Source organism: Copadichromis virginalis, linkage group LG12 (assembly GCF_057382275.1).
Source record: "Copadichromis virginalis isolate Kocher_CV1m ecotype Utaka linkage group LG12, C_Virginalis_male_GT1.1, whole genome shotgun sequence".
NCBI classification, from domain to species: Eukaryota; Metazoa; Chordata; class Actinopteri; order Cichliformes; family Cichlidae; genus Copadichromis; species Copadichromis virginalis.
Genome location: NC_140629.1, coordinates 4,005,634 through 4,033,382, shown reverse-complemented (window position 1 = coordinate 4,033,382; position 27,749 = coordinate 4,005,634). Strand labels below are relative to the sequence as shown.

General features: G+C 42.1%; 2 protein-coding genes and 1 non-coding gene across 3 annotated transcripts in view; 1 reads left to right on the top strand and 2 right to left on the bottom strand.

Moving 5' to 3' along the window:
- The window catches only part of zdhhc8b (zDHHC palmitoyltransferase 8b), a 63,530-nt gene extending 43,943 nt beyond the window's left edge, over positions 1-19,587 (top strand). Inside the window, exons 2-11 of the mRNA XM_085474409.1 lie at positions 3,207-3,328; positions 6,779-6,936; positions 8,233-8,405; positions 8,558-8,660; positions 9,458-9,549; positions 10,410-10,542; positions 13,394-13,499; positions 14,491-14,597; positions 14,706-15,772; positions 16,312-19,587. Coding sequence (XP_085330535.1) covers positions 3,207-3,328; positions 6,779-6,936; positions 8,233-8,405; positions 8,558-8,660; positions 9,458-9,549; positions 10,410-10,542; positions 13,394-13,499; positions 14,491-14,597; positions 14,706-15,772; positions 16,312-16,444 — 2,194 coding nt within the window. The 3' untranslated portion in view covers positions 16,445-19,587. The remainder of the gene's footprint in view (positions 1-3,206; positions 3,329-6,778; positions 6,937-8,232; positions 8,406-8,557; positions 8,661-9,457; positions 9,550-10,409; positions 10,543-13,393; positions 13,500-14,490; positions 14,598-14,705; positions 15,773-16,311) is intronic.
- A 54-nt stretch (positions 19,588-19,641) lies between these two features.
- ranbp1 (RAN binding protein 1) lies at positions 19,642-24,195 on the bottom strand. The gene is made up of 6 exons (XM_085474413.1): positions 24,049-24,195; positions 23,041-23,174; positions 22,801-22,958; positions 22,117-22,245; positions 21,952-22,020; positions 19,642-20,840 (listed from the first exon to the last, which is right to left on the bottom strand). The coding sequence occupies exons 1-6, from the start codon at positions 24,061-24,063 to the stop codon at positions 20,707-20,709; spliced, it is 639 nt and encodes a 212-aa protein (XP_085330539.1). The 5' UTR covers positions 24,064-24,195; the 3' UTR covers positions 19,642-20,706.
- LOC146696314 (small nucleolar RNA SNORA77) lies at positions 21,533-21,661 on the bottom strand. Its single transcript, XR_014923441.1, has one exon. It is a non-coding gene; the product is annotated as a small nucleolar RNA SNORA77 (small nucleolar RNA).
- Positions 24,196-27,749: the final 3,554 nt, after the last annotated feature.

Genomic DNA, 27,749 nt, shown 5'->3' with positions numbered 1-27,749 from the left:
GAGGAGTCTGTTTGGGCCGAACTGTTGCAGCGGGATGAAGCAGAAACCGGTTACAGTAGCATTACAGAAATGTAGCAGTGACAATAATATTGTATGTTGTAATCGCAATGGACAATTAGTGATACAAAACAACTGTTTTATCTTGTGAATAAAAGTATATGGTTTTGTCAGTGTACCATGGTTATAACAGAAGCGAAACGCAATATTGTGTCAGGACAATTCACTATTTATGCACAATAAACAAAGGAGCATAGCGCGACAATTTCTGTTCAGCGCCAGACTTGCTTGTAATCTATATCACCAATTATGTTAAGAAAAATGACGCATTAACTACTACAAAACTCTGACCTTTGTGGGAATGCTTGGATCAGACTAACATGTGAGCTGGAGTGTTCTGAGATGTTATATTTGGTATATCCAGACCATCCGTCGGCTCTTACTTCGGATCCGATAAAAAAAAAAAACGATCTCTTTACCCGTCGGCTTCCCGTGGCTGTCATGCGACCGGCTATTGCAGTTAATAATACAACAGCTTCTTGCCATTTTTTGGGTTTCTTTTTATCGCTGTGTAACTGAGTTCAATTGAAAGCCTGCGTGCGCTAGTACCTCTTGCCACAAGTTCCCAGAATCCTTTGCGGTTTTATCCCTGAATGACGTCACATTTCAATCTTTATCCTGGTGGGCCGGTCTCTAGTCAAAATGCCCGGGCCGATTTTTTGTCCCAGTCCAGCCTTGGATCTGGCTAAGGTTAGTGAGGAGACCGCAAGCTGCTCTGCCAGCATGGGAGCGAGCTGTGGGCTATTTCTTCCCAATCCTGTGCTTTTATCTCCCTTTTCATCCTCATCTCAGTCACGAGACGAAATATGATTTTAATTTCTACTCCCTGGTATAGACGTTGACTCTGCACCTCAGTGTCTGTGAGGTATTCGGCCGCATGCAAGCTGCTGTTTTAGATGCCGATCGGGCTGGACGCTCTCCAGCTCCTGTTTGCAGTAGTTTTAATCATCAAAAAGATTCCTGGACTTTTTGGACTTTAGGCAAACTCATTACTTTACTGCCCTTTTGGCAGAAAAAGCCCTTTCAGCTTAACAAATTATCCAAGCTATTTTTTGTGGACATTTTTATTTCTGTATTTATTTGCCTCAGTTGAAGTGTCATGGCGACACTTAGCGTGAACACTGCTTACCACGCAGGGCTGATAAGCACTCTGTTGTTATTTGTTCCTCCTACACAATTAACCAATGTCTGTGTGCTTAATTAGACTTTCTTTCAGTCACATTTTCCTCCCACGCTGTCAGCTCCCAGGTTCCCAAAATGGTTGCTGTCAGCTGCACTCCACCCCACCACCCACCACCTCCTATCTGACTCCACTGTATCACACACTGCACAAAAATACATGATCCCTTGACAGGCAAGTAAATTGGGATTTCGGGAGACTGTGGGGCTGCGTCCTCTTCTTTGATCAATTTTTTTAAGCACTTGTTGACACAGCATAGCACTCACTGCAGTGTGCTGAGTGAATGCCAGTTCTGCTGAGATGTACTTTGATGTTATTGTCTTGTAAAGGAAGATATGTGCAATGTGTGTTTTCAGAGAATAAGCAGGAACAAAAATCTGTCCCTTGTAAGACTTTGCCTTATATCCTGTATTTCCATGTCGCAATAAATCGCTCCACCTGTTTCCGATTTTACATGGATAAAGTTAACTTAGGTGGCAGCTCTTTTAGGATGTAATATATTATGAATATTTTTGTGGCCATTTTGAAAACTTCAACTAGTCATCTAGTTATAGACTAGAGTTAGCAGTGATATGATGCAACAGTGAGGGCGGATCAACCCAATGCTAGGTCTAACAAAGCTGAAGAGGACTGCATGTGTGAAAGGCCATCTCGTCCCTGTTAGCGCTTCTCTGTTCTCGGTCTTTTGTAGAGCCATGGCTCTGAATAATTCAGCAAAGCAACAGCAGACTGGCAGAGCAGGAAAGGAGATAAATGGATTGAAGCTGATCTCGGGGCACGAGTACAGGAAGGAGCTTTTGACGTCACAATGAGCTGGGGAGGCATGTTTGGAGATTCAAGTGTTTGTATCTGAGTTGTGTGCCAGCCGGCCGTGAGTGTATTAGTCATCACTTAGAGTGAGAGTCTCTCTTTGAACCCCCAGCCCCACACCCCAACCCTGTGAGATATTTCATTAATTCATGAATCCTCTGTGAGTTTCTGACCTGCAGGGTCTCTGTGGTATGTCTAGCTGTAGGTGTTCACACATCTCCATTCCGATGGCGTTTCACCTCCAGAGAGGCAGTCGGCTTGAATCGTGACACCGTAGGAAGCAAACAGTGTCTTGACATTTAAGTGCAGGTGACTGAGCAGAGCTGTGAGTCTTACTCAGGTGTCTCCACACTTGAATGTGTCACAGCCCTTATTGAGCTATAATTTGCAGGCGGTGGGGAAGGTCGGTTTGATGCAAAATGTTGCTCATCGAGGTTTGGTGAGAATATTTTTAGCCACGCTAGTGATGGCTTTTGGGTGTGAGTGTTGAGGCTGGAGTATTTCTAGCTGATGCATTTATTGGCTAGCAGATCCCAGTGCAGACTACATCAAGTTTAAAGTTCATTGTGGATGAGTAAGACATCAGCTGTTGTGCCAAAAACTCAATTATTTTAATTGAACAGTAGCTACTATTAAAGGCAGGAGTTTCAAAGATTTTAGAAGATTTCAACCAGTTTGGGTTTTTGTCAGCTTTGATTGTTTGGGCACAAAAAGCTGATGCAGGAAAAAGCTGTACTTGGACTTTAGTGACTCACTACAGCCCAACTTATGTAAGTGTAAAGTGGTGCACTGAGTGGAGCCGCATAGTAAGAAATCAACAATAGTTCTTTTCCAGTGAAGAATTACTTCCAAACAGAAAGATACAAATTGAGTTCAAAGACCTCAAATCCTCCTCATCGGGCTTTTATGTACTCGTGTTAAATAGACATTTTGTTAGACACTGCCCTGCATCGTTACTCAATAGAGGCTCATTCATGGGAAAGTCTGTTTTCTTGTAACACTTTTATCTTTGCTGTCACTTTTTACGCGGTTATGGTAAAGACAAGAAGGGGAAACGCACGGTTGATGAAAATGCAGCGCTGTTTAAATGTTTGTTACGATGTGCTGCTCAACACACAGGAAGGATCCTGATTGTCTTTGTCTTGATGTGTGTCTCTAGGTGCCCCTGGTTGACTAAAGTGATCTCGCCCGCTGTGCCTCTCTACAATGGACTGGTCTTCCTCTTCGTCTTGGCCAACTTCAGTATGGCAACCTTCATGGACCCTGGCGTTTACCCCAGAGGTTTGTACCGACGCGAGGAGCTTTGAAAATGTTTTGATCACAGTCTGAACTGTAAACTTTCTAAGCAAAATCTTATTACAGTATTTATCTGCCATCTAAAACATTAGTGTCTGTCATAAAGCATGTGCACATAAATGTAAGTGCTACATGTAAGTAATGGGTAAACTCTGCTGAGTCCCCATTTAGAAGGTGCTCTTTATTTCTTTTTTATAGCACCACATTTATCAGAGAACCACCCTACAGCGTTTCATTACCCTATTATCTGCCTCTTACAGTCTACCAGCTTCACATGCAGGGCACTGCTGGAGGTTATACGAGCCTTCATATTGCACGGTGTATTAAGTATCTTTCAGCTGTTCAGCCTGTCAAACAAGCTGCACTGACCTCTGCTCCTGATGCAGGCAGACTCCTGAGTCTCAGCCATAGTGGGTACTGATAATTCACCCATCCCTGGACATGTTTAATTTGCTTCTTGATGATAAGGACCTTGCTTTAGAGAGTCTTTTCTGCTCATAAAGGGGAAATGATTAGTAGGTTGTGTATAGTGCCAGTTAGCCGCCTCCCCAGGCCATGACTGTAGCCTTCTCCCACCAGGAGCTCAGTCTGAGTGGAGTTTTTTTTCTCCTCCTCTTACCTCATGTAGTGTATTTTCGTTGTTTTTTCCTATCAGCCTACCTTCTGACATGTCCAATGTGATGTTTGTGTAAAGTTGGTCAGAAGGTTCCTTTGTGAGTGCGCATGCGCCATTAGCGTGCTGCCTGCTGTAACCCCTAATTTCCCTCGGGATGAATAAAGTATTCTGATTCTGATTCTGATTCTGATTCTATAGCAGCTGTCTTGTGTTTTATAGACTGGTGGCAGATGAGTTTTTCTAGGCACTTGATGTTATATTTGTCAGCCAAATTATAATATATGTGTCATCAAGACTGTAAAAGTAAAGTGCAGATTGAGGTCATGGACAGCACTTGCAATTTCCCCCTTTTTTTGAGGAAGCCACTAATTGAGGTGATGCACAAAAAAGATGACTGGGGTTAATGAGGCTGTGCAGTTATTAAGTTCATTTTTCTGAAGACAATTAGAAAGAAACTGAAACTTCAATAAAAATGCTAATGTTGTAGTTTGTTCCTGTTTAAAGGGAGTTTTCCTTCCCACTGTCACCAAGTACTTGCTCATAGGGTGTCGCTTGACTCTTGGGGCTTTCTCTTTGACGCGACTATTATTGTAATTTGGTGTTACATGGATTGAATGCAATTTTATTGAATTGAATTGAAGTACTAGGCCACCTATGTTTTACACCTACAGGAGCTGGTTGGCCATGGAAACACAACACCTCGATGCACAGTTTTTGTGTTGTTGTTGATGCCGGAGGAAGTTTGGAAGTCTGCAGTAATTGCGACAACAGAGTGCTGAGACTTTTCTGGATTATAAGCCTCAGCACTCTTTGAGCCCGCTCTGCAACTTTATATGTTCTGTCACTTCTTGGCTGAGTTGCTGTGGTTCTTTAACACTTCTACTTTGCAATGAAAACACCTGAATTCAGAGATTAAGAGGTGTGACCCAACATTTTTGTCCATGTAGGCTACCTCTATGTCACCATAGGAAATGGCATGTGTTTCAAGTGTTCGTTTTTTCACTCAAAGAGCAAAGATAATTTCATGCCCACTAACAGCCAATCATCACTGACCACAATAGTAAAATGTTTCTCCTTCACTGTGTTTAATTTGCCAGCTTCATGTCCTGTAAATATGCACAGTTCACCCGTTTGTGAAGGATGAACATCTGACAAAAACATATGCTGACGGTGACGATGCGCTGGGAAAAAAAGTGACTCACAATTCAAGAACAAATTGAGCATTACAACCTAGAACATGAATGATGTTCTACGTGGCCTTCACACTGGCAGTCTTTCAAGAACAAGCATTCAGAGCTAATGAAATGTATCTGAACATCACGCAGTTAACATAAAACAATGATAAAGAATCACACTGTAAGTACATACACACACAATCAGCTGCAAATAATAAAACTCCTTAAACAGTTCATACATATTGAAGCCCAGACACAGAATTTTAGGGGGTTCTGCTGTGTGTGGCTGGTACTCAGCATTGCCAGTGGATGTTTTGGACCATGTGGGTTGAGGGTCGTGGCATCTGTGGATCAGGCTTTCGAGGATGCTCAATAGGACAGGGATGTGGGAAATCACCTTCTGCTCTTTGTTGCATTTCTCGAGAACAATCCTAAAATGTTTCGGAGTGTCAGGGGAAGGTGGCTGCCACTGGGGTGCGTTGTTATATTAAGGAGAGGAGTTTGTATTTAGTCTACAGCAATGCTTAAGTGGGTCAATGCTAGAACCCAATGTTTCCTAACAGAAGACTGAGATGATAGGTACCATCCACTTCATCTGTCAGTGACTTTAATATTGTGGCTGATGGCCGGTCGCTGTGGATGCGACTGGATGTAGGTACCTTAGTCTTTAGTGCTAAAAATAAAAACAAACTGTATATTTTAGGTCATACTTCATTTGTTTCCTGAGTTTCATGCAAAAATAGAATTGAGTTTGACAAAGGCGGTGTAGATTGTACGAAACAGGCCAATGCTTTGTTACCGAAAAAGCTCGGATGGAGCATTTGGAGGAAAGAATCTGTCAGAGGAGATGCAAGCCTAACTGCTGTTTGTGTTTGCTGGTTTGGCAGGCGGCTTTGCTTCAAAATCTATTTGAATCGACTTGAGAGCCATAATAGCAGAGCAATCTCCCGCTATGGAACTGTTTATTTCTGTGCTCTACCTTTGCTGCTATCTTGCTTGGTTTCCTTCTGCATGCGTGTACTCACCTACCCGGGTCAGTTATTGCTGTACTGTGAAATTATTTTCTGAAGTTGGAGTTTCATGCAAATCAATCAAATGTGCTCCTTTGATCAGATGAAAGGCATGTTGCTTTGGTACAGCTCCACAGTAAAAACAAAACAAAAAAGCTCTCAGCTGCAGGAGTTGTTCCGTTTTTCTCTCTGCAGAGACAATAAGGAATACTTTGCGTATGGCATTGCATTTCTGCTTGTGGCTAACAGTTGCAGTTCATCCAACAGCAGAGTCGGACACTGGGAAAGCTCATACTGCAGTTTGCAAAGTACGGGTTTAATTATCTTTTTATGTCAGATAAAGCAAACCGATAATTCTGCCAGGGTTTGAGGTCTAACTCCCATAAAAACAAATCCATTTTAAGAATGTATAAACTTGTGCGAATAAAGCCAGGCAGTCTCTTGCTCTACACAAGTCACACAGTTGATCAGCTCAAAGCACACCGAATAGGTCACGGGTTTGCTCTCTGCAGACATCTAACAGCAGGGTGGGCTTCGTTTGAGGCGCTTCCCTCGTGTCCCTGTCAAATGGAATCATAAAGCACAACCATGTCTCTTTCTGGGTTTGTTTGCAATGTCTTCTTCTCACCCACAGCGGACGAGGACGAGGATAAGGAGGATGATTTCCGGGCACCGCTCTACAAGAACGTGGAGATCAAGGGCATTCAGGTCCGGATGAAGTGGTGCGCCACCTGTCACTTCTACAGGCCGCCTCGCTGCTCGCACTGCAGCGTCTGTGACAACTGTGTGGAGGTGTGTGTGTGAATACAGAAGCATGAGTGCAAACAGAGAGAGTGTGTGTGTGTGGGTTCACTGCATATGAAATCTAAATATGCATCAAGGTCAGAGTAACATATAAGTATTTTATCAAGAATCTGTCCAGTTGGCATGTTCAGGCATATTTGATATGAAAAATAATGCAGATTTTTTTCTTTTTTGCATATATTTAGACTTCCTGCCAAGGATTAAAGCGGGGAAACAGCATTTCTTATTATCTGTGTTTCTGGCAAGAAAAATGTCATCATTAAAGATTATAATTACTGGAATAAATATAAGCTTTTGGCAGCTTCAACAGTAAAATACTGTAAGACTACACATTGGTACACACACAGAGGCATAAAAATACACAGGGACATCAGATATTAATACACAAGATGCAGAATTAAGCAGCTTGTATTCCTGCATGTGTTTTTCTTCTAGAAACTGGAAAAAGGGGTCGAATGTTGATGATCAAAACAATGAAATTAATGAACAGTTTTACAGGGATGTAGATGAATTTATGTCTCAGTAAGATTTAGGACTACCGGGAAACCACACATGCAATAGGCAGTACAAGGCATTTATTTAAGGCGCAGTGTGATTCGGAGTTACTGTTTACTGAAACAACAGGAGTCATAAAACTAGTTTCCAATTCCAACTAAATTCCCAAGCAGTGCAGAACAAGGAGAAGAAGAACGAATGCCAGAGTTCGAGCTGTATGTATGAGCTGGACTGTACCTGATGATTAGGTGCTTTAAAACCTGCATTTTTATTTATTTCTTTTTCTGGCCTCCAGGTTCCAAAAAGAATTCTGACTGTGGAGAAAAAAAAGGTCCTCAGTCAGAAAATGTTTTCCTAAAAACTTTATGTTCTCAGTCCCTTCTATCAAGTCTTTTTTATAACAGAGCATGATGGTAATTTAGTAAATTATAGTCCCAGTTACAGTAAAATAGACCGTGAAGCTGTCTCTACGTGCAGTGTCCTTGATTTCTCGGTCACATGCCGGCCACAGCAAACACGCTCAACTGGTTGCTAAGGCACAAACAAAGGTGATGGTGACCACGTCTATCTTTTATTTATAATTTATGTTCATATGCCTCAAAAATAAGCAGAGTTTTAGCATTTGAACCCCCCCCCCCCCCCCCCCTCTCTCTCTCTCTGAACCAACTGTACCATCATGACTTACTTACATTGTGTGGGGTTTTTTTTTTTTTCCTTCTTAAAACCTTAAAGAGTTCTTCTGATTGGTTTCTCAAAATTTCTAAATAGAAAACTCCCTCCCTTTCTCAGGACTTTGACCATCACTGCCCCTGGGTGAACAACTGCATTGGACGGAGAAACTACCGCTACTTCTTCCTCTTCCTGCTGTCGCTGAGCGCTCACATGGTGGGAGTGTTCTGTTTTGGCCTCATCTTTGTCCTTGATCACAGAGAAACGCTGGGAGCGCTGCACACCACTGTCACGTATCCTTACACGTTTGTAAATCCTACAAAAATCATTTTGTGTTATTAGCTTTAGATTCTTTATTATTTCTTGTAAACTTGCTTCCTTGTATCGTGCGTATATGACTCGCACTGTGACCTTACATTATTATGACCTTGACCTTTGTGCTCAGTTTGGTAGTGATGTGCATAGCGGGTCTTTTCTTTATTCCAGTCATGGGACTCACAGGTTTTCACATGGTGCTCGTAGCTCGAGGTCGAACAACCAACGAACAGGTGAGGAGATGTTGCTGAAAAGGAACGTGCATTTATTAATCAAACAATTAGTATTGTTACTGTTTATTGGTGTAACAGCTCCACGTAGAACAAGAAGAAATTAGAAACTAGTTGAGCACGTTAAAGGCAATAAGCACAGACACACTTAAGGGAATATCACACACAACACTGAACAGCACAGATACTCCCATGCAAGACGCCTTGTGAATGCATTTTGGGTGTGTGTGTTCACACTTATACATCCTTGTGAGGACCAAAAATTCAACTGTTACTATACTTGTGGGCAGAGGTGTGGACTCGAGTCACATGACTTGGACTCGAGTCAGACTCGAGTCATTAATTTTATGACTTTAGACTTGACTTGAAAAAATGTTCTAAGACTTGTGACTTGACTCTGACTTTTACACCAATGACTTGAGACTCGACTCTGACTTGCCTGACATTACTTGAGACTTACTTGAGACTTGCAAAACAATGACTTGGTCGCACCTCTGCTTGTGGGGACCAACAGTCTTTTACGGGGCCCAAATTCTTGGCCCCACAAGTTTGAAGATCTTTTTGATGCTCAAAATGTGGTTTTAGTGTCAAGGTTACAGGTTATGGTTATGGTTAGGCATTCACTTTTGATGGTTAGGATTAGGGTAAGCGGCTAGGGAAAGCATTAAGTCAATTAGATGTCTTCACTAAGATAAAAAGGCAAGTGTGTGTGTGTGTGTGTGTGTGTCCACTCTCTGTATGTTGGCCATGGCCTTGTGTTTACTTTGCTTCCAGCTGTAAACCAGCATTTTGTTCTGCAGGTGACGGGCAAGTTTCGTGGAGGAGTAAATCCTTTCACCAAGGGTTGCTGTGGCAACGTGGAGTACGTTTTATGTAGTCCCCTAGCACCCAGGTAAGATGCTTTACTATGCTGCGTGTGTCCATAGTATGGGTAGCTAATACATTGTAGAAACTGTCTTGTCTTCCTGTTACATGCAGTACATCAAGGCAATACACGTGCATATGTATACCACAGCTTACTCATGTGCCATGAAATCCATGCTGTACCAGCACATCACTGCAGTGGTAACACAAGCACATGCTCTGAGGTAGCTACAGAGGTGTTCTGCCTGAAAGCAGCCAGCAACCCTGGGGGGGGGGGAAGGCAGATGGCTGAGGGAATTGGCTCACTCTGTAGAAACAACAGTTAATGGGAAACGGCGCGGAGCTAGCCAACCTGCTTTTTGCTCACATGCACACAGAGCATCACTAAAACCCGCCCCATTACACCCTATTGGGATGAGCCCCATCCCATAAAATTCAACAGTGTGACTGCAGAGAGACAACAACAGGTGGGGGTGAAATGTTGTGTGGTTGCTGTTTAGCTGTTGCACAGGCCTGATGGGATCCGCTTTAATTTACTGAATCAGTGACTCATATAACATCGAACCTGACTGGGAGTGAGTCTGACAGCAGAATCATTATGTTTCCTGTTTTTATAAAGGCGTTGATTGCTTGAATATGTCACCACTGCTCAGAAAACATGGAACAGTTTTTTTTTCCTCAAGTTTCTGCAGCGACGGCCCTGAAAAGCCAGCTAAACGTGCGCATCTGTGTGTGAAATGTCTTTTGTAAAGCATGCAGCAAGTCAGTTGGGATACCGGCGTGTCAGTGCATGACAGAGAGGCTGACGTGCGTTGATAATGAAGTATAACTTTCAGTAGATGACTGTAAATAACCTGTTTGTTAATGTGCTGTAAATTTTTCATGAAGGTACATGCTGGACCCCAGGAAGAAGCCACACGTCAAAGTTCAGCCCCCGTTCATCAGACCAGATCTCTCAGAAAGGCAAATCACCATCAAAGTCACCGACAACGGTATTCATAGCACCATCATCAGCTCCAAGGTGACTAGCTTGCACTTACTAGGGAGCTTTCCCTTGTTCCTCTATCGTTTGTGGCTCGACACAGTCCTTTTTCCACTACAGAGGACACATTAGTGCGATAAAGCAGAGCTTTAGAATATTATTTAACACCTTAAAGACGGACGACTCAAATGGGGAAAATTATTTGAGTTCAAAAGGATGTGGTGAGTCTGACTAAATGTAAAAGTAAGCATGTCTGCAACTGATTTGCAAATCTCACAAACCTGCAATAGAAAACGTGTTCCACATTTGATGTCAGCAACATGTTGGGACAGTCCCATGTTTACTGCTGTGTAGAATCCCCTCTTCTTCGTCTGGGAACTGAGGAGACCAACTGATGCACTTTTGGGACAGGAATGTCGTCCCATATTTGTCATATAGACGATTCTAGCTGCTCAAAAATTCTGGGTTTTCTGAGTCATATTTTTTGTTTCATGATGCATCAAATTGATGAAAGGTCGGGACTGCAGTCGGGAGAGTTCAGCCCCCTGTACTCTACTGCTGTGAAACCACTTTGATGTAATAGATGCAGATTTATCGTTGTACTGGTGAAATATGGAAAGACATCGTGTGGGTGGGAGCACATGTCCTCTAAAACCTGACTTTCAACATTGATGGTGTGTTTCCAGATGTGCAAGCTGGCAGTTATATAGGCACGGGTCCACCTCCTTACAATAAGAGATGCAGGCTTTTGAACTGGGCGCTGATTGTATGGAGGTATTTAAAACGAGCATGGCCCAGAGAAGACAGAAGAGTTTCTGAATCATGTTTGCATACAGCTTCTTCTCTGCTTCTTTGATAGAGCTTCAAATCTGTATTTGCATCTTGTCCCTTGCACACAGATTCCTCCAGATTTCCTGAATCTATAGTACTTACTGTAGGCAATTAAATATGGTAAATGGCCTGCATTTGTATAGCGCTTTTTACTTGTCCCTAAGGACCCCAAAGCGCTTTACACACTCAGTCATCCACCCATCCACACACACATTCACACACTGGTGATGGCAGCTACATTGTAGCCAGACCACCACCAGTAGGCAACGGGTGAAGTGTCTTGCCCAAGGACACAACGACTGAGACTGTCGAGGGCTCGAACCGGCAACCTTCCAATTACAAGGCAAACTCCCAACTCTTGAGCCACAATCGCCCTTTTTTCTAAGTTTTCAAAGGTTTCATGTTTTAGACACAGTGTTGTTGCAGTTTAGTGAAGCTCTGCCCATTTTCATTTCTGAGGAACTCTTTAGGATGCTCTTTTTACACCCTGTCATGTTACTAAACCTAAATTAGACACCAAATGTTCCTCTAGCTGCTTCTTTTTAGTTCCAACCACTTTTCTAGCACTTTTTCCAGCTTCCCTATTTTTTTGAGAACGTTTGCCGCCATCAAATTCTGTGTAATACAGTAAAATGTCCCAGTTTAAGCATCTGATATGTTTTCTGTGAAAGCAAATTGGCTTTATGAGTTTTTGCAAATCGTAGCATTCTGCTTTTATTTACATTTTAAATGGCGTCCCACATTTTTTGGAATCAGGTTGCACTAGCATTTATCCAGGCCTGTATCATTAATGTTGAATCGGTCATGTTGAACTTCGGTTGTCATTAGGAGCCTTGAAGTGCTGTGTGAGCACTATGGTGCACGCTACAACTTTTATAGGCACTAAAGATGATCCTAGTATTCATCAATAATGTATGGAGTGAAAAGAATCCATTTAGCATTAATCCACAGAGGACAAGAAATACATTTCCAGCTCTTATCCTCCACCAGTTACTGCCCATAACACAGAGACTGACAAGAAATCTCACAACAAATCTTTTCTTATGAATGCATACACTGATAACACTGTATAACAATATGGCTACTTTAATACTAACAAGACTTGTGTCAACATATTATTTCATTATTATTCAAAAATACAGGGGGTTATGCAGAGGATGGCACAGATACCTCAGTTCACTTTAAATCTAGACTGCTGCGCACTTGCTGATAAATTTGGGGTGAAACACGTGCGTCAGAACGACTAAACGAATGAAATATTATATTGAGCAATTCATATTTGATTTGACCCACAGGTTAGACTAAACAGACTGAAACTTGTCTTTTTGCCTTTAAGGGGCAGATGAGATATGGAAACGAGAGCCGGCTGGGAAGTCACCCTTGGATTGTCCCCAGACTCTGGAACGTTTTTGTTCCTTATGTTGTTAACTTTTGGAAAATCCGAGTCGGCTTTCTTAAGTAGGCCTCGACTGAGCAGTTAATTTTATAGCAACTCCCTCTTCTTCATGTCTGGCTGAAGTTTTGTTTTGTTTTTAGTTAACCATGGTTTGTCGCATCTATGGTTTGGGAAGGAAAATATTAAGAGGAAAGTTAGCTTTATTACAATGGAGTAATTACTTCCTGGTTTCTGTGCTTAGTCAGGGATCTTTCTGCAACTAGGATTGATTACTTGGATTTTCTTTTCTGCCTGTAACTTAAGTTCTTAAGAGCTGACTGAGAGGTACTGGAGAAAATTGTATTGATTGCTAAATGACAAAGTCGTGTCATTTGAAGTTTGGTGCCATCTCGGCCTAATAATGCAAGTTTTTAAAGGGAAGAAATCTGCAGACGGTGACTTAAATAGAAGCACAGCTGACTTCCAGCTCAAGACTGCGTCAGCTGCTACCAGCATTACATCCCTTAATCTGAGAATCTTAATCCAACTCTGCCGTTATTTCTTTTTTTCGTTTTACAGCCACTACTAAGTATAAATTTAAACGTAGACTAGTTGCCATGTGCAGGTTTGCCACCCCGAAAACCCTCTGTGACACTTTGTGTTTGTCTCCTGTCTTTCGTGTAGTCCAAAAGCAGCCTCGATGGTTTAGATGACAAGGATACCCAGCCGCCGCTGCCACCCAAAGCTGATAGGTACAACCAGCTTAAAAGCCAGATGACCTCCAGTGAAGGTAAGAACCACAGAAACAGCCCTGACTCCATCTCTCTCTCTTTCTCCTGTCAGTCATCATCAATCCAAGTTCTTGTTCTTGTCACGGTTGCACCAAAGAGCAATTCCCAGAACTTCCTCTGTAGATCACTAGTGTCCTGGTTTGGGAGCAGGCTCTAGATTAGCCTGATGAATGTCCCTCCCAGCGGCAGGTTGATGGCCTTTTTCACGCCTGGCCAGAAAATCGGCCGTGATTTGCGGTGAGAAGGCAAGCTCTGCTCTGTGAATCAGCACCAGATTTGTGGTACGATTCCAGGGTGAAGCATTACAACGTAAATCACCACCGTTTTTCGGGTAGGGGAGGGGTACAATGGCAACTGAAAAATGCCTTTTGAAAACCATCCGTATAAACGACGAACCTACCGTGGAGGTACAGCTAAGGATTTTAGCCTCCGTTCAGCAGTATGAAATGGTTTATAGTAGTGTTAAGGGCAGGTTTCTTCCTCGGATCTCCAGTGTCATGGTGCATTATGTCAGGGACTGGAAACTTTCTGCTCTTCCAAAGAGCACTACTGCTGCCTGGTGGTACTTCAGGTCACTGCGCCCAGTCTAGCGTCACCTCGCCTTTCGAGGCACTTTACTGAACTCTGAACCTGTGGACACAGGTGTTCTTTGCGTGTTTCTCCAAAAAGATTCAGGCATCCCCGCTGAGACATGGCTGCCTGCTAAAAGCACCTTCTTTAAATGCATTTGGGTTTTGCATTTTACTCAAGAAGAGTGTTGTTTTTCAGTGATGGGCAGTTGGCTGTTGCTGGACTCAGATGTGTTAAATATTAGTTGCAGAACTGATTCTTCCCATCTGGCTATTCCTGTTAGTTTTGTTGTGTAGAAACTGTGATTGTGTGGTTTTGCAGAACTCTACAGCTTCTTATCTCTTGTCCTTATATACTATAATGTGTTGTTGCTTTAATGTGGAGTTTTTTAACACAGGGTTTATATTGTGTGTATTGTAGAGACTTCCCTGTCTGGTAAGACCCACCCATCCACTCCAGCCATGTACAAATTCAGGCCAACCTTTGGCACCATGCCCAAAGTCCACTACCACACTACAGAGGAGAAGGTAACGCATTAATGTTATTATCTATTATACATCTCTGTGAAACAATGAACAGTGAGTCATCGTAAAGTGCCAAAAGGCTCAGATGCTATTTTGACATTTGCCCCTCAGATTGTCATATCTGATGACCGGAAGCCCTCGGCCATCCTGGAAGAAGGTGTCCGTGGTCATGACTATCGATCTGAGCCGAACCTGGACCTGCCTGAATATGCTAATGCTCCCCTCCACCGCACGTTTCAGTCCTCGCCCCTCCAGCTGGATTCAGACCCCATCAACTCCCGCTCTCTCAGCCTCAAGCAGGGTCATGGCCGACCGGAGAAGGGCCAGCTCCCAGCACTGGAGCCACGGACAGTCACTTCAACCCCCTACAAGAGTGTCTTCTCTCCCAATAATCTCTCCAACCGCAATGGTAGTCTATCCTATGACAGCCTGCTCAACCCTAGCATTTCCCCAGCTACTCCCAGTGAGTCCATGGCCCACCGTGGTGTTCCCTCTGTGGGGTTCCACTCACCCTACCTGCCCACCAAAATGTGCCACATCCGGGAACCTGATATGCAGAGACAACAGGTCCCCCCTACCTACAGCCCAGTGATGCCCCCCAGAGTGGTGGGCAGACAGTCCCCTCACCTGAGGGACAGAGACCCGTCTCCGGTGCGCTACGACAACCTCTCCCAGACCATCATGGCATCCATCCAGGAGCGAAAGGAGAAGGAGGAGAGGGAGAGGCGGCAGATGCATCACGGGCGCTCCCAGACCCATATCTATGCCCAGGACTCTGGTGTGTTTGATGGGGGCTATGGCCTGCCTGCCAATGCTTGCTACCCAGATGGGCCTCGTGGCCCCGGGTCAAGAGGCCCAACACCTCCAGCCTATGGAGGCTCCAGGGACAACCTAATGGGGATTGGACTGATGAGCTATGGTCAAAGAACCCCAGTGCTGCGTCATGCTGGCTCTACACTGGGCCGTGCACCTAGGACGTCGTCCACCTCCCTGCACACAGATCAAAGCAGCATCAACAGCAGCCAGAGCAGAACCACAGGCCCAGAAGGCCCCTATCGCTCCCCGGCCCACCAGCCCCATTCCCCCGCTATGCCCCGTTCCCCTTCTTACTCCCGCCAGAAACTCTCCTACATCAGTGCACACGAGAGGACAGACTCCCCTCGTCTAGGGGGCCCAAGGTATGAATCCTAATGTAACTCCTGGGGTACTGCATGCATTGTACAGAGCCGGGGTCTGGAGGTCACTGAATGTATTCTGGATGGAAACGCTGCTCCCTCTGCTGGACACAACCAGCAATACATAGGGCACTAGGGTACTGCTAATCGAGGCAACATGTAGCAGTTGTGTCGTGTATGGTTTTTTTTGTCCCACTGTTCTGCTCATTTATTCACAAGTTATGTCTGGTGTGTGAAGTCGTACACATTCTGTTTTGATTTGTTTGTTTGCCTTTCGTTGAATAAAACTGTGTGACAATCATTCCTTTTTCATTTTGCATGCTCTTTACTGACTCCACTAACATTTTCAAGCCTTTTACTTTACTAACAAGTAAACACTTGACTAATCATCCACGTTGCTGTCTTGTTTTTTTTTTTTGGGTGGGCGGGTTCTGACTGACATATAAAATTGTGTTGCTGTTCCAACTGATGTGCACGTTTTCACATCCCTTAGTGTTTGATTTGTTTGTTGAATCATTTCTTATTCTTCTCTTTCCACTCAGAGAGGCCATGAAAGTTAATGGGCAGATGGACTGCCACCCGAGTGCCCAGGGTGCCGCCCTCAGTCCCAGTCGCCACAGTAACGTCAAAAAGGTGACAGGCGTAGGAGGCACCACGTATGAGATATCAGTGTGAGCAGGGACACCACATCCACCAATGACCCACAGTGGACGCTCTGCCACAGAGATTCTCCTCTGTTATTTTAATAAGATAACAGGCAGTGAGGGGTGCATAGTACCCCCCCCTGTTTACTCTTCAAAATCAGAGGATCTCTTTGCTCTTTTGAGGGTCTTGTTTAGCTATATGCCCGTGTGTGTTTGTGCCAGAGGGGTGGGTTGTCGGTTGTTAACGTTGCAGGCTGTACTGTGCGTGTGCAGAGTGTTTGTCCTTAATATTTTGTAGTCCATCGTCGTGGACCGTCCAGTGAGATCGTCAATGTTTTTACCGTCGTCTCTCATCTGTGTTTATGAAGCGCTTGTTGTTCCAAATGTTACACGCAAACTTTCGCTCCAGCGAACGCTGAGGGCTGAACAGAAACACTACAGATCGATTAAACACTTGACTTGCTACGGATTTCTGCAAGAAGACTCTTTTCAGCTGACCTCAAAAAGTCAAGGTGCTTCACATTAACTTGTACTGTTCATGCCATGTCTGGTGGAGATGTGATGGAGGTTTATGTGGAGACGATATGTGCAAGGGCAGTAAAAAAAAAAAGCAACACAAGTCAGATGAGAAACTGGAGATGGTGACAAGGAAAGAGCTCTGCAGAACAGGAGCGGGTGTTCCTCAACCCTGACATGGTTATTTGATTGGGCAAAGACTGTATATAAAAGATGTTCCACAATACAATGACATCACCCATTTGTTTGGAGATTCCTGTTTTGAAGGACTAACTTTAGGATTTAGCTGAGTTTTTTTCTCTTTTTAAACACATTTGAAACGGAGGGCACAGCTGATCAGTTAACATTAGTTAGCATCTTCGATCAGCGGATTGCATCTGTTTTATACTGTGACATCAACTGGATGCTAATTTTAGCCTGTGAAAATCAGGCTTAAAACAAACTGCACTTACTGCAAAAATCAAACAGAACAGCTGACTCATTAGTTGTCCGACTAGCACTGGTTTAGTATGCTAGAGAAAGTGAAGGGTGGAACAGAGGGCACTGCACATCCCAGTGTATCCCCTGCCTGACCGTCTCCTTTTGTCATAAATGGGACCATGTTTTACTAAATTAACACCATGGAGTATTAAAAAAACCGACATAAAAACAACTTGATCCTAGCTACTGATACCATGATCTCATTTGGAAGATGCATTAGAAATCAAGTGAGATTTAGGATTACTTTTTCTTTTTGAATTCCATAAGACTTGTTTTGTGTAACCAGAAGTGTTGCCCCCTGCTGGCTATTACAACAAATGCAGGTTTAAGGCACTAACGTACTGGTTTCACTTTCAGAGGGATCCATCCATCCTTAAAGCACGTGGTAAGGGGTTGAGGAACACCCACTCTTCTACAGAGTACCTAACTTTTACTTTAGTTTTGGGTGGTTGCATTCCAAATTTAATGAAAAAGTCGCTTTTAATGAACACACTTTATTTTTCTAAAGAATTTTCTCAAGAACTCATGCATGCAGAGATGCAGGTTGACATTAAATTGAATATTATAAATGTCTCCGCTTCCTGTTTGTGGAGCACAGATTTTTAGAGTTGCAAACTAGCACAGCCCCGCCCCTTTACCCCGTAATGAGGATTCAGTATCCAATCATGGCTTTTTGTTTTTTCAGTTTGTGATTTCAGCATCAGCCACATCAAAAGAGCTGGGGTGATTATATTGTGCTCTGAAAGACCAGAATACCTCATCCCAGTGTTTTTCACTGAGTACAGAATGAGTCCACCAACCAAATGAAACTTTGTCAAACTCAAAAAAGGAAAAATATTTAGTCAATAAGCTATGTTTTTGCTATAACTATACATATAGGAAGATTAAATGAAACAAATCAGTATCAGTTAAAAAAAACAAACATTGGTCACACTTTTTATTTTGTACTTTTCCTTTTTTTTAAAAAAAGTATCCTTTTATATGGAATTGCTGTTTCGAGTGGAGTTTGTTCTTAAATTATAATTTCAATAAATGGATGAGATTGTGAAAGATGGGTAAATAAAGTAGATAGAATTTGTTCTACATGGCAGTGTTAAAAACAGAAGTTATGACATAATCCACAATGATATGAACTGTCTAAATGATGACGTTGAGGACTGGGCTTTGCATAAAAGCAGCCTTGACCTTTAAGTGCCAAAAGCGGCTACACACCACATCTTCAAAGAGACAACAAATAGGTCATGTAATGCTATGTCACAAAGAGTGAAAATGCCAAATTCATTAATTCGCAGTAGCTGTCTGGTACAGCTCTGGCACTGCCGTTACTTTTTTGTTAATCAAAAAAAAAAAAGTAATACCTTTAAAATAGCTGATGAAAACTAAGTGGACAATGACACAACATGCCAGATGTTACTAGAATGTAAATGTTGCATTTGGTTGCATTAACAATAAGCCATTGTTGCCTTTGGGAAGAAACTTTGTTTCCATACAAAGCAAACTATGGCTGACTCACTTGACAGTGAAATAGCAGAAGTGTTTTGTACTGAGCAGCAGGTGACACCTGTGACGATCTCTGACTGGGTACACTTTCTTGAACCTTCTGTGGCAAGAGTTGTCTCCCATTTAAGGTCTCACCCAGTTGCCTTACCAATGAAGACATTACTGCAAAGCACGGTCGCGCTCGTCTGTTCCAACTCCTGTATTTGAGAAATGATTAAAATAGTTTGTGAGGCTGTGGTATACAGGGCTAGTTTTTTGGAAATTCGGACGGGTAGGAATGTCAGCGGAATGGCAAAGTGGAACATCTTGAAATCCCAGAACAGACCAATGGCTGCTGAGTTTGCTGAAAAAGCCGATCAATCGTGACTCCCAGACCCTGTTTGACCACATATCTAAAGAGCTAATCGATGTCATTCCTCTTTAAGATGACTGCCGTTAGTCCAATGTTGTTTTTCTGGGATGGACATCACTGCAGGTCAGGGGCCATTCCTGACAGTCAGCAATGACTCTGTTGCATCAGCCACAAGCTGACTTTTGTTTTCTGAAACTCATATAGAAAGTTCAATGTGTATTAAAAATGAAGAATATACTGTAACTGTACATGCGTTCCTATTTTTGTGAAGAGGAAATATTTCCCAATGACCTGAGCAGAGTAAATAAAGTTTCCGACTCTTTGAATCAGACTGATTATTCCTAACAACAAACGAGTGACTTTATATGAATGCAAACGTGTGGTCTTTGACAGCTTTTATTCGAAGTTGGACGAAACATTTCAAATCATTTGTGCAAATGAGAAGCAACATTTCATCCATATTCATGTATTTACAGATGCACTGGCACTTAGATGCACTTCAGAGGCAAGGTTAAGAACTCAATTAGTGGAAAGAAAAGGAGAGGGTGGTGAGCACACAGATCAAAGAGGGCACACTCTGTTACATATACTCTACATGCTTTAAAGTCTGGGAATGTTATGATCTAAACAATACAAACTTGATTTACTACTGAGGAACGCAAGTCAGAGCATAGCTGCACCAAACTGATGGACTGTTTACTTTGGACTTGATGTTTGTCAGGACAAAAAAAAAAAAAATAGCTAAGTGCATCTCATTTCCTATCAGTCAACCATCAGTGCACACTGCACAGAGCAGTACTCATCTGATGCCCCTCAACTTTCTGGAGTGGATTCCCTTCAAATCAGTTCCCAACAGAACTGACCAAAGAAGGAACTACTTCTGCAAGGCAGTCAGTGAGAAGTCTTTGCCTTGTTGTCTAACAGTAGGAGCATTAACAGTGGACAGGGTAAGGCGGCCCACTGAGATGCAACATGGGATTTTATACTTAAAATGCACCTCTGTAATACCTGTTCAATGACCCTGCGCTGCCATCGAGCAGGCTACGTTATCCTCTCCCTCTACAAACAAAACTCTTTATCAGAATAGCAAAAACAAACCAAACAAAAAAAATACCCCAATGTGGGAATCATCACTATCACAAGCCTCTTTTCACAGTTTGTTTGAAGTAACATTGAACTGTAGATGACAACGATGGAAAGCGTGGCATTCCACGGTGCAAAGAGGGAAAGGGGTGGGAAAGGAAGGACTTTTTCCAGAAAAAAATCACTAGCGTGTATTTTTTTCCCCCATTGGCATCAAGGACTTGTGATCTTGAGGCAAAAAACAATAAAAAGAAAACCTAATAATATTATGCAAGTGTCCAAATTCAGTTCGTTTAGAGTCTATTGTAGAAAAAGAGGAAAAACCGATATATTGAAGATCAGCAAAAGCAAGTTCTTGGTTCTCAATTCTTCTCATCCTTCACCTCCTTCTTCTCAGTCTCCTTTTTCGCCTCTTCCTTCTTTTCCACTGATGCCTTGTCTTTCACAGAGAGTTCCTCCAACTTCTCTGCCACCTTGTTCGCACTATCGCTGTTGCCTGTGAAAAGCAAACAGGGATAAGTGCCATTAGCTAAGAAGCAATGCTGCATTCTACAGCTTTGACTGTTGTGTTGTAGAAATATTACCTAAAACAAAATAATCAAAAATAAGGATAACCCAATAAAACAACTGAAATTGAAACGCTGACTGACATTTAAGGGGTTAGTCAGGAAAATGATCCAATATTCATCTGTAAGAGGCACATGCATGTAAACCCAGAGGTCAAATAACAACCAGATGTTTACAGTCACCAGGATGACAATCAGGTGTGAGCATGAGCTCCAAATGTGCGGAAATGTATCAAGACTGATACAATGGTTTGAATGAACAATGTTTTGTTGATGAATTGGATTTTTTTTTTTAATCTTTAAACAAGAAGCATTCTGTTTGGAGAACTTCAGAAGCTCATCCCATATTAGTGAGACGTGATGGTGCTATGATTGAGCTAGAAATCAGTCCACCCACCCTGAAAACCAGCAAATAAATAAAGATACATACATGAACTGACACTTAACAAAAAATAAAATGGGCTTTGCAGCAAAACAGTGACCCTCAGCATACACATCTTGTCGAAGAAGAATTAAATTCATGGTTTTGAAAGGTGCAGAAGTACAGTAGGTTTACTCAACACACTCTACAACAGTCTAACCTTTCTATGACACGAACACCATGGGCCTGTGAAAACTGAATTGTAATGTAGCAGAACATACCGACACCAGTCTTTTAGAAAACTAGTAAAGTGTTACATTCTGCGTGTTCATGTAGCAGACAGAAAAAGTCCCCAGCTGAAGTTGGCAGCAGAGAACAGAGTGTGTCTGCATGCTCACAGCCCCTATCCTCATGTCACATTGCCCTCAGTTTGAATTCAGTCTTAGGTCAACACAAGTCATTTTAACCTTAGCAAAATGTTGCATTCAGGGTTCTGAAAGTACTTGCTACTGACATGTTTCCAAGTAAAATTACTGACAATTCCTATCTAATGTTGATGTGATCTACATTATGGACTCGTTTATGTTGACAAAACTGTTTTGCTTCACTTGCTTCTCAGAAAATTCACATATGCGATATCTAGGGGGGGGAAAAAACCTAAAAGTTTAAGCTTCATGTACCTGTTTGCTCTAGATGTTTTCTGACTTCCTCCTTGCACTCGTCAAACTTCACCTTGAACTTCTGAGCATCTGCAACAGAACATAATGTAACATAATTTAAAATCCAAGTTAAAGAGCTCTGGGAGAATTAATGTGTAATGTTGAAATGGGTACCTAAATACTTACTTTCAGCATTTAAAAAGCGGATTGCCAGAAGTTCAGGTTTGGGGCATTCATCTGCATAATCAGCTAGTGTGTTCCACACCCATGCTCTGTCACTGCCAGCATTGGGCTTCAGCTCCATCATTGGTAAAACTGTGGTTAACAAGAACACATAAAGTGCTGGTATGAGCACAGTCACTTAAATAGATTTTTTTTTTTAATATCTAGTAGTTTCAATTGGGAATTAAACACACAGATGCACCATTTCTTATCTCCACACATGAGTGGAGGGAGGAGTAAAACACACATTTTTCCCAATCAAACCAACACACAAAAAAATATCACAGTCTGGATAATATCACAACCGGATGAGATTACAAGCCCAGTACCTCTAACACCCACCCCTCAACCTCTCGTTTGCTCATCTATAGTTCTGTTGTTGCCACTAATACCAGGGATTTGACTCATTTAAAGATCGTGGGGAAGGGTGACGGGGGGAATCACATGGGGCCTATGGTCTTTTTGTACTTACATGTACATCAGAAAATGTTTGCAATAAAAACAAGCAAAAAATACTTGGACGCCCAGTCAGCGAGTACACCTTGGCTTTAAATAACACATCTTCACACCACTCACCCATATTGTTTAGGTTACATATGGCCAATTGTTGTCATGACATGAATAGCAATGAAATCAGATTTGACTCACTGTGATGGTTGGCACAGATCTTTAGAGTTCGATCTCTCCTCATCAGGAGGCGGATTGTGCCCTTCTCTTTGTGTTTCAGCAGCTTGACGTCTCCAGTTCCTCTCTCCTTCCACTCCGGCGGGTCGTTTTCAGAGGCAAAACGATATAGTTTGGCCCGCCTATGAAAACAGCAGAACACCTCAGTATTAGGAAACTGATTAATGTGTCTCTGTTAATGTGTTCACATGGTAAGCAACTTACATTTTAAACAGCTCCTCCTCATCCTCCTCTAATGTTTTCACATCCTGCTCAGGAAGAGACACGATGGGCTCAAAGTGGGGATCATGATTAGGGTCTTCTGCACCATCTGCAGTGGTATCATGGTCTTCCTGGTCCTAAGAGGAAAAGTACATTAAATTAACTCAATTCCCCCCGGCCCCCTAAAGTTGAAGCTTCATTTTACTTTAGTATTGTCATCAAATATTTATCCAACTTTATTTTTTCCTAAGACAACTCGTTGTGAACTTGCCTAGCTAGAAACGCAGGCCTTTCACTAGCCGGCTAGCCCGGAGCTAACAATCCGACTTTCTCTTTTTTTTTTGCACCTCTGCAGTTGTGCTAAGCAAAACGCTTAGCACAACTGCAGTATTTTTTCAGTAACTTGTGTGATTTTCGAGCAGTCTATTTAATATAACACCGTCACTACTAACAGACAGTAAACAGCGCCCTGATATAGAGCTAACACTAGCTAACTAATGTTAGCAAGTATTGTGCTTGGCAGACAAAGGCAAGCAACCTAGCTAACCTCGTTGCCCTGAGCTAGTGAGAAGTATACTAATTGAAAAATACCCAGTTTAAAAAACTGACCGATGTGATCGTGTAGTAGAAGCACTAATGCTCTTGCGCACATCACCTCCCTATGCTAATGTTCACAGTATGAAGCTAATGTTAACACGTTTGCTGGCTGCACACTTTGAATTATGGGCTCGTGAACTGTAACGGAAGTGTTAAGAGTGGAAAATTTTACAACGGTTAACACTGTGCACTTTTACAAGTCCATTGGCGTTCCGTTACCTTTTACATCACTGAAAAAATATCAATTAGTGTTTCATAGCATCACCAAAGACAAGATCATTGTCGGCATTTCTTGCACACGGCTTCCTTTCGAAACTTTGACAAATTATGACACATGAAAAACAATGTTTGTCACAAAATTGTTATTTCCCAGCAATCATAAAGCATTACACGTCCTAGAATGATAGACCTCACCTTTGGGTCTGCCATATTATTGTAGATGTTTGTAGATTATGAGAGTAGTTTGAGAGATTCAAATCCCAAACTGGCCGCCGTTTCCCTTCAGCTTCTCTCACTTCCTGCTACAGCTTTCGCGCGCCGAATTCTCTACGCATGTCCGTGCTCACGCTGTCACAGCACGCGCACCGCCTCTCTCCTCTCAGGGATACCCCTCTTCACAAAAATGTTTTTACTGGATATTACTGTCAATAGAAAAACGTGACAACTTGTATCGAAAGAAAAACAAATTAACTAATAAACAAACAAACCAAAAAAACTTCTGGTTCGATAATTGTCAGATCATTTTATAAATATTAGTCATAATATTAACTAAGTATCATCTGTGATACAATAATTCAATCTATGTGCAAAAATTATACCTCCATGATATATGAAGCCACTAAGGCTTCCATAGGATTATGTATATATGTGTGTGTATATATATATATATATATATATATATATATATATATATATATATATAAGCAATAGCATGTTTGTACAGGATCAATAACTATCAAGTGAACTAAACACCAATCTGTAATGGAGACATTACATTACAATAATTCTGTTGTATATAGTATTTTATTCTATTGTATATAGTATCTTATTCTTATTATCTTATCCTATTCCAGTGTTTCTCTTAATTTTTGCTGCTATAACTTTGCACTGTCCACTTTCTGCTGTGACACAATAAATTTCACACGTGTGGGACTAGTAAAGGTTATCTTTACCTTTATCTCTTTAAAAGGACAACAGAACAAAGGAGGGATTTTGAGATATTAGTGGCATAAAACTGAAAGGTTGTAGAAAACTTGCTGGTGAATAAAGCCAAATGTATCCAATCTAAATATTAACAGACTCTTCAAAATATACATTTCCCCCAATAAAAGCAGGAAATCAGACTTATTAGTGGTTAAAATAAAATGTGCTTGTAACAGGGCGGCCCTTAGTGGCTGGAAACACAGTGAGATGGACCAAGGCAAGTGTAGTGGAACAAAAAAGCATTTATTTCCTATACAGCTCTCCTTACAACAATTAATTTGTCAAGCTTCTTCACAGCACAAAAATCTATCCTCTAATGACAACTGGCAGCCTTAAATATGTTCAGCTGTCACAGACTTAACCATTATTCCACTCTCAGGTAAATTCTTAAATCCCAACCTTCCACCACAGTATACAATATATCAATTAGAATAAATAAATACATAAATACATCTTCACATTTACATATTAATAAATATTTCACACTTTAATGTTACACCAAACCCAATATTATAAAAACCCAGAAACCCAAGCACAAGATTCACCACACTCTCTTTACCAAAGGTCTCTCCCGGAACCTTTAAATGGTGTCTGGCCCCCGGGGAAACATTTGCCCAAACACCTTGAAGAGGACACAGGCAAGAAAGGTGAGTAATCATTATCTTACAAACACTTATTTGCACCACTTTTATTCCTAGATTTCACACACAAATTTGCATTAGTTTTCCTTACTGGTAAACCTTAATCACAATCTCATTCTTCTCTCTTGACTAGTGATGGGCAGATGAAGCCCCATGAAGCACTGAAGCTTTTCATCCAATTGGTTCACCCCAACGCGAAGCTTCATGAAGCTTCATTTGCTCTAGCAGGACACCTACTGGACGTAAAAATAATAGCTGGCATGAATTTGAAGAGTGTGGCATTTTGCACACAGCCTGTAAATGTCAACAACAAAAGGAGTGTGTAAAACATGTATATTGTAGTGATGGCAGTATACTGTGTATATTTATAGTGGCAGTATGGGAAATGATTATTTGGAAATGCTTGAAATGGAAATGATCATTTACTGTGAGGTGAGGTGTGGTTGGGGTGTGGACAGTAGTTGTGCTTTTGTAACGTTGAGGTATGGACAGCTACACACTGAGGCTTTGAGCCTCAGTCCTGCCTGTTCACATTTTATTCTGTAAAAACTAAATTTTCACTGCTTTTATGGCCTTTTTAGTGGGGAGAACATAGCTAGGATTTAATGATTTAACAAATCTTTTGAATCCTTTGTCCTCCACAATGCTAAATGGCTGGGAGTCCTCAATCACCATGCTAACCAGGTCTTCATCTATTTGAGATTGTTCTCCTGAGGAAAGACAATAAAGATAAAGCACAAATATAAATATCACACACGTAACTTATAACAGTTGTATAATATTGTTATATCATTTAGTAACATTACTGCATGCTATATTATCATTGCATTTGATGGCTCACCTGGTCTTGCTCCACAATCGGTGTCCCCCTTATTCTCATGCAAAGCTCTGTAGTGCCTAAGCATGGATGAGGTGTTGTTGTTATATCCCAGCTCCCTGGCACATAGCAAACACTTCACCTTGTACAAAAGTCAAGACAGCTCAACATAAATTGTATTGCACCATCAGTATCATGACAATACATCTTCTGTAGAAATTTACATACCTTGTTGGGAGGAATAAGATCAAAATGTTCCCACACAGGGGAGGACATCCTCCTCTTCTTAGCTGGCTCCATTCTCTCCTGACTTTCTCTCCTCACTCTCATAAACCTCCAAACTGTCTCCAAACTCTCACTAACCGCAACTCTCCATCAAACACCCACATTTTTTAATGAAGTCTGAGGGGTTTATATCGCTGTCATATCTCGCGGCAAAGTTCGAACCACTTCATGAACCAGTCACGTGGTACAGCCGGGCAGCGAGGCTTCGGACGTCATCATTTTCAGCTCCTCCCATAAATGAAGCAAGCCTCGATACGCGCTTCGCGGAAACGCCCCCTCCATTACTCGACACACGCTCCGAAGCCTCGATACAGAACGTCCCATCACTACTCTTGACAGACAACCACCACATTCCTTGACGAGGAGCAGCTGTGCAGGATCTGAAATAAGGCTACCAACTGATTTTAAAATTCCCAATAAATAGTCAATAAATATTTAAACTTCTTGTGTGCAAATCCATGCTTAAAGTGCAATGCTAAATAAAGTGCTTGATAAGGTGCTTTTAATAAAGTGAAAGGTGTGCTCTAAAGTGCTATACAGATAATATAATATAAATAAATGCAGTAAGGGAGTCCTCTTCCTTACATTTCCTCCTCCCTCTCTTAAGCGCGAAGTGCTTCACTCCTCTGTCATCCTAGATAAACAATCAGCAACCACATTTGACTTCCCCAGCCTATACTGGACCGTAAAGTCATAAGGCTGCAGAGACAGGTACCATCCTGCAATGCGGGCATTCGCATCCCTCATGCGGTTCAACCACTGGAAGGCACGATGATCAGTCTCCAGAGTGAAGTGACGTCCCAGAAGATAATACCTCAAGGCCTCAATAGCCCATTTCATGGCCAAGCACTCTTTCTCCACCGTCGAATACCTCGTCTCCCTGTCGAGTAGTTTCCAACTCAGAAACACCACAGGCCTTCTTTCACCATCCACCTCTTGCTGAAGGACAGCACCAAGGCCAACTCCTGAAGCATCAGTTTGCAAGATGAATGGCTTGCTGAAGTCTGGACTGTGTAGAACTGTATGTGTAACTGCTTCCTTGAGGTCTCTGAATGCTTGCTCACAGTCTTCTGTCCAACGCACTTTGTTGGGGGCTAAGCCTTTTGTGAGATCATTCAGTACAGTGGATCGCTCTGTAAAAGAAGGTATGAATTTCCTGTACCAGCCTA

What these genes read in the sequence shown, in the direction of transcription:
- ranbp1 (XM_085474413.1), bottom strand. An exon ending in GATCTGTGCCAACCATCACA is followed by an intron (nt 22,246 to 22,800) that starts GTGAGTCAAATC and finishes TGTTAACCACAG; the next exon opens with TTTTACCAATGATGGAGCTG. An exon ending in CCGCTTTTTAAATGCTGAAA is followed by an intron (nt 22,021 to 22,116) that starts GTAAGTATTTAG and finishes GTTCTGTTGCAG; the next exon opens with ATGCTCAGAAGTTCAAGGTG.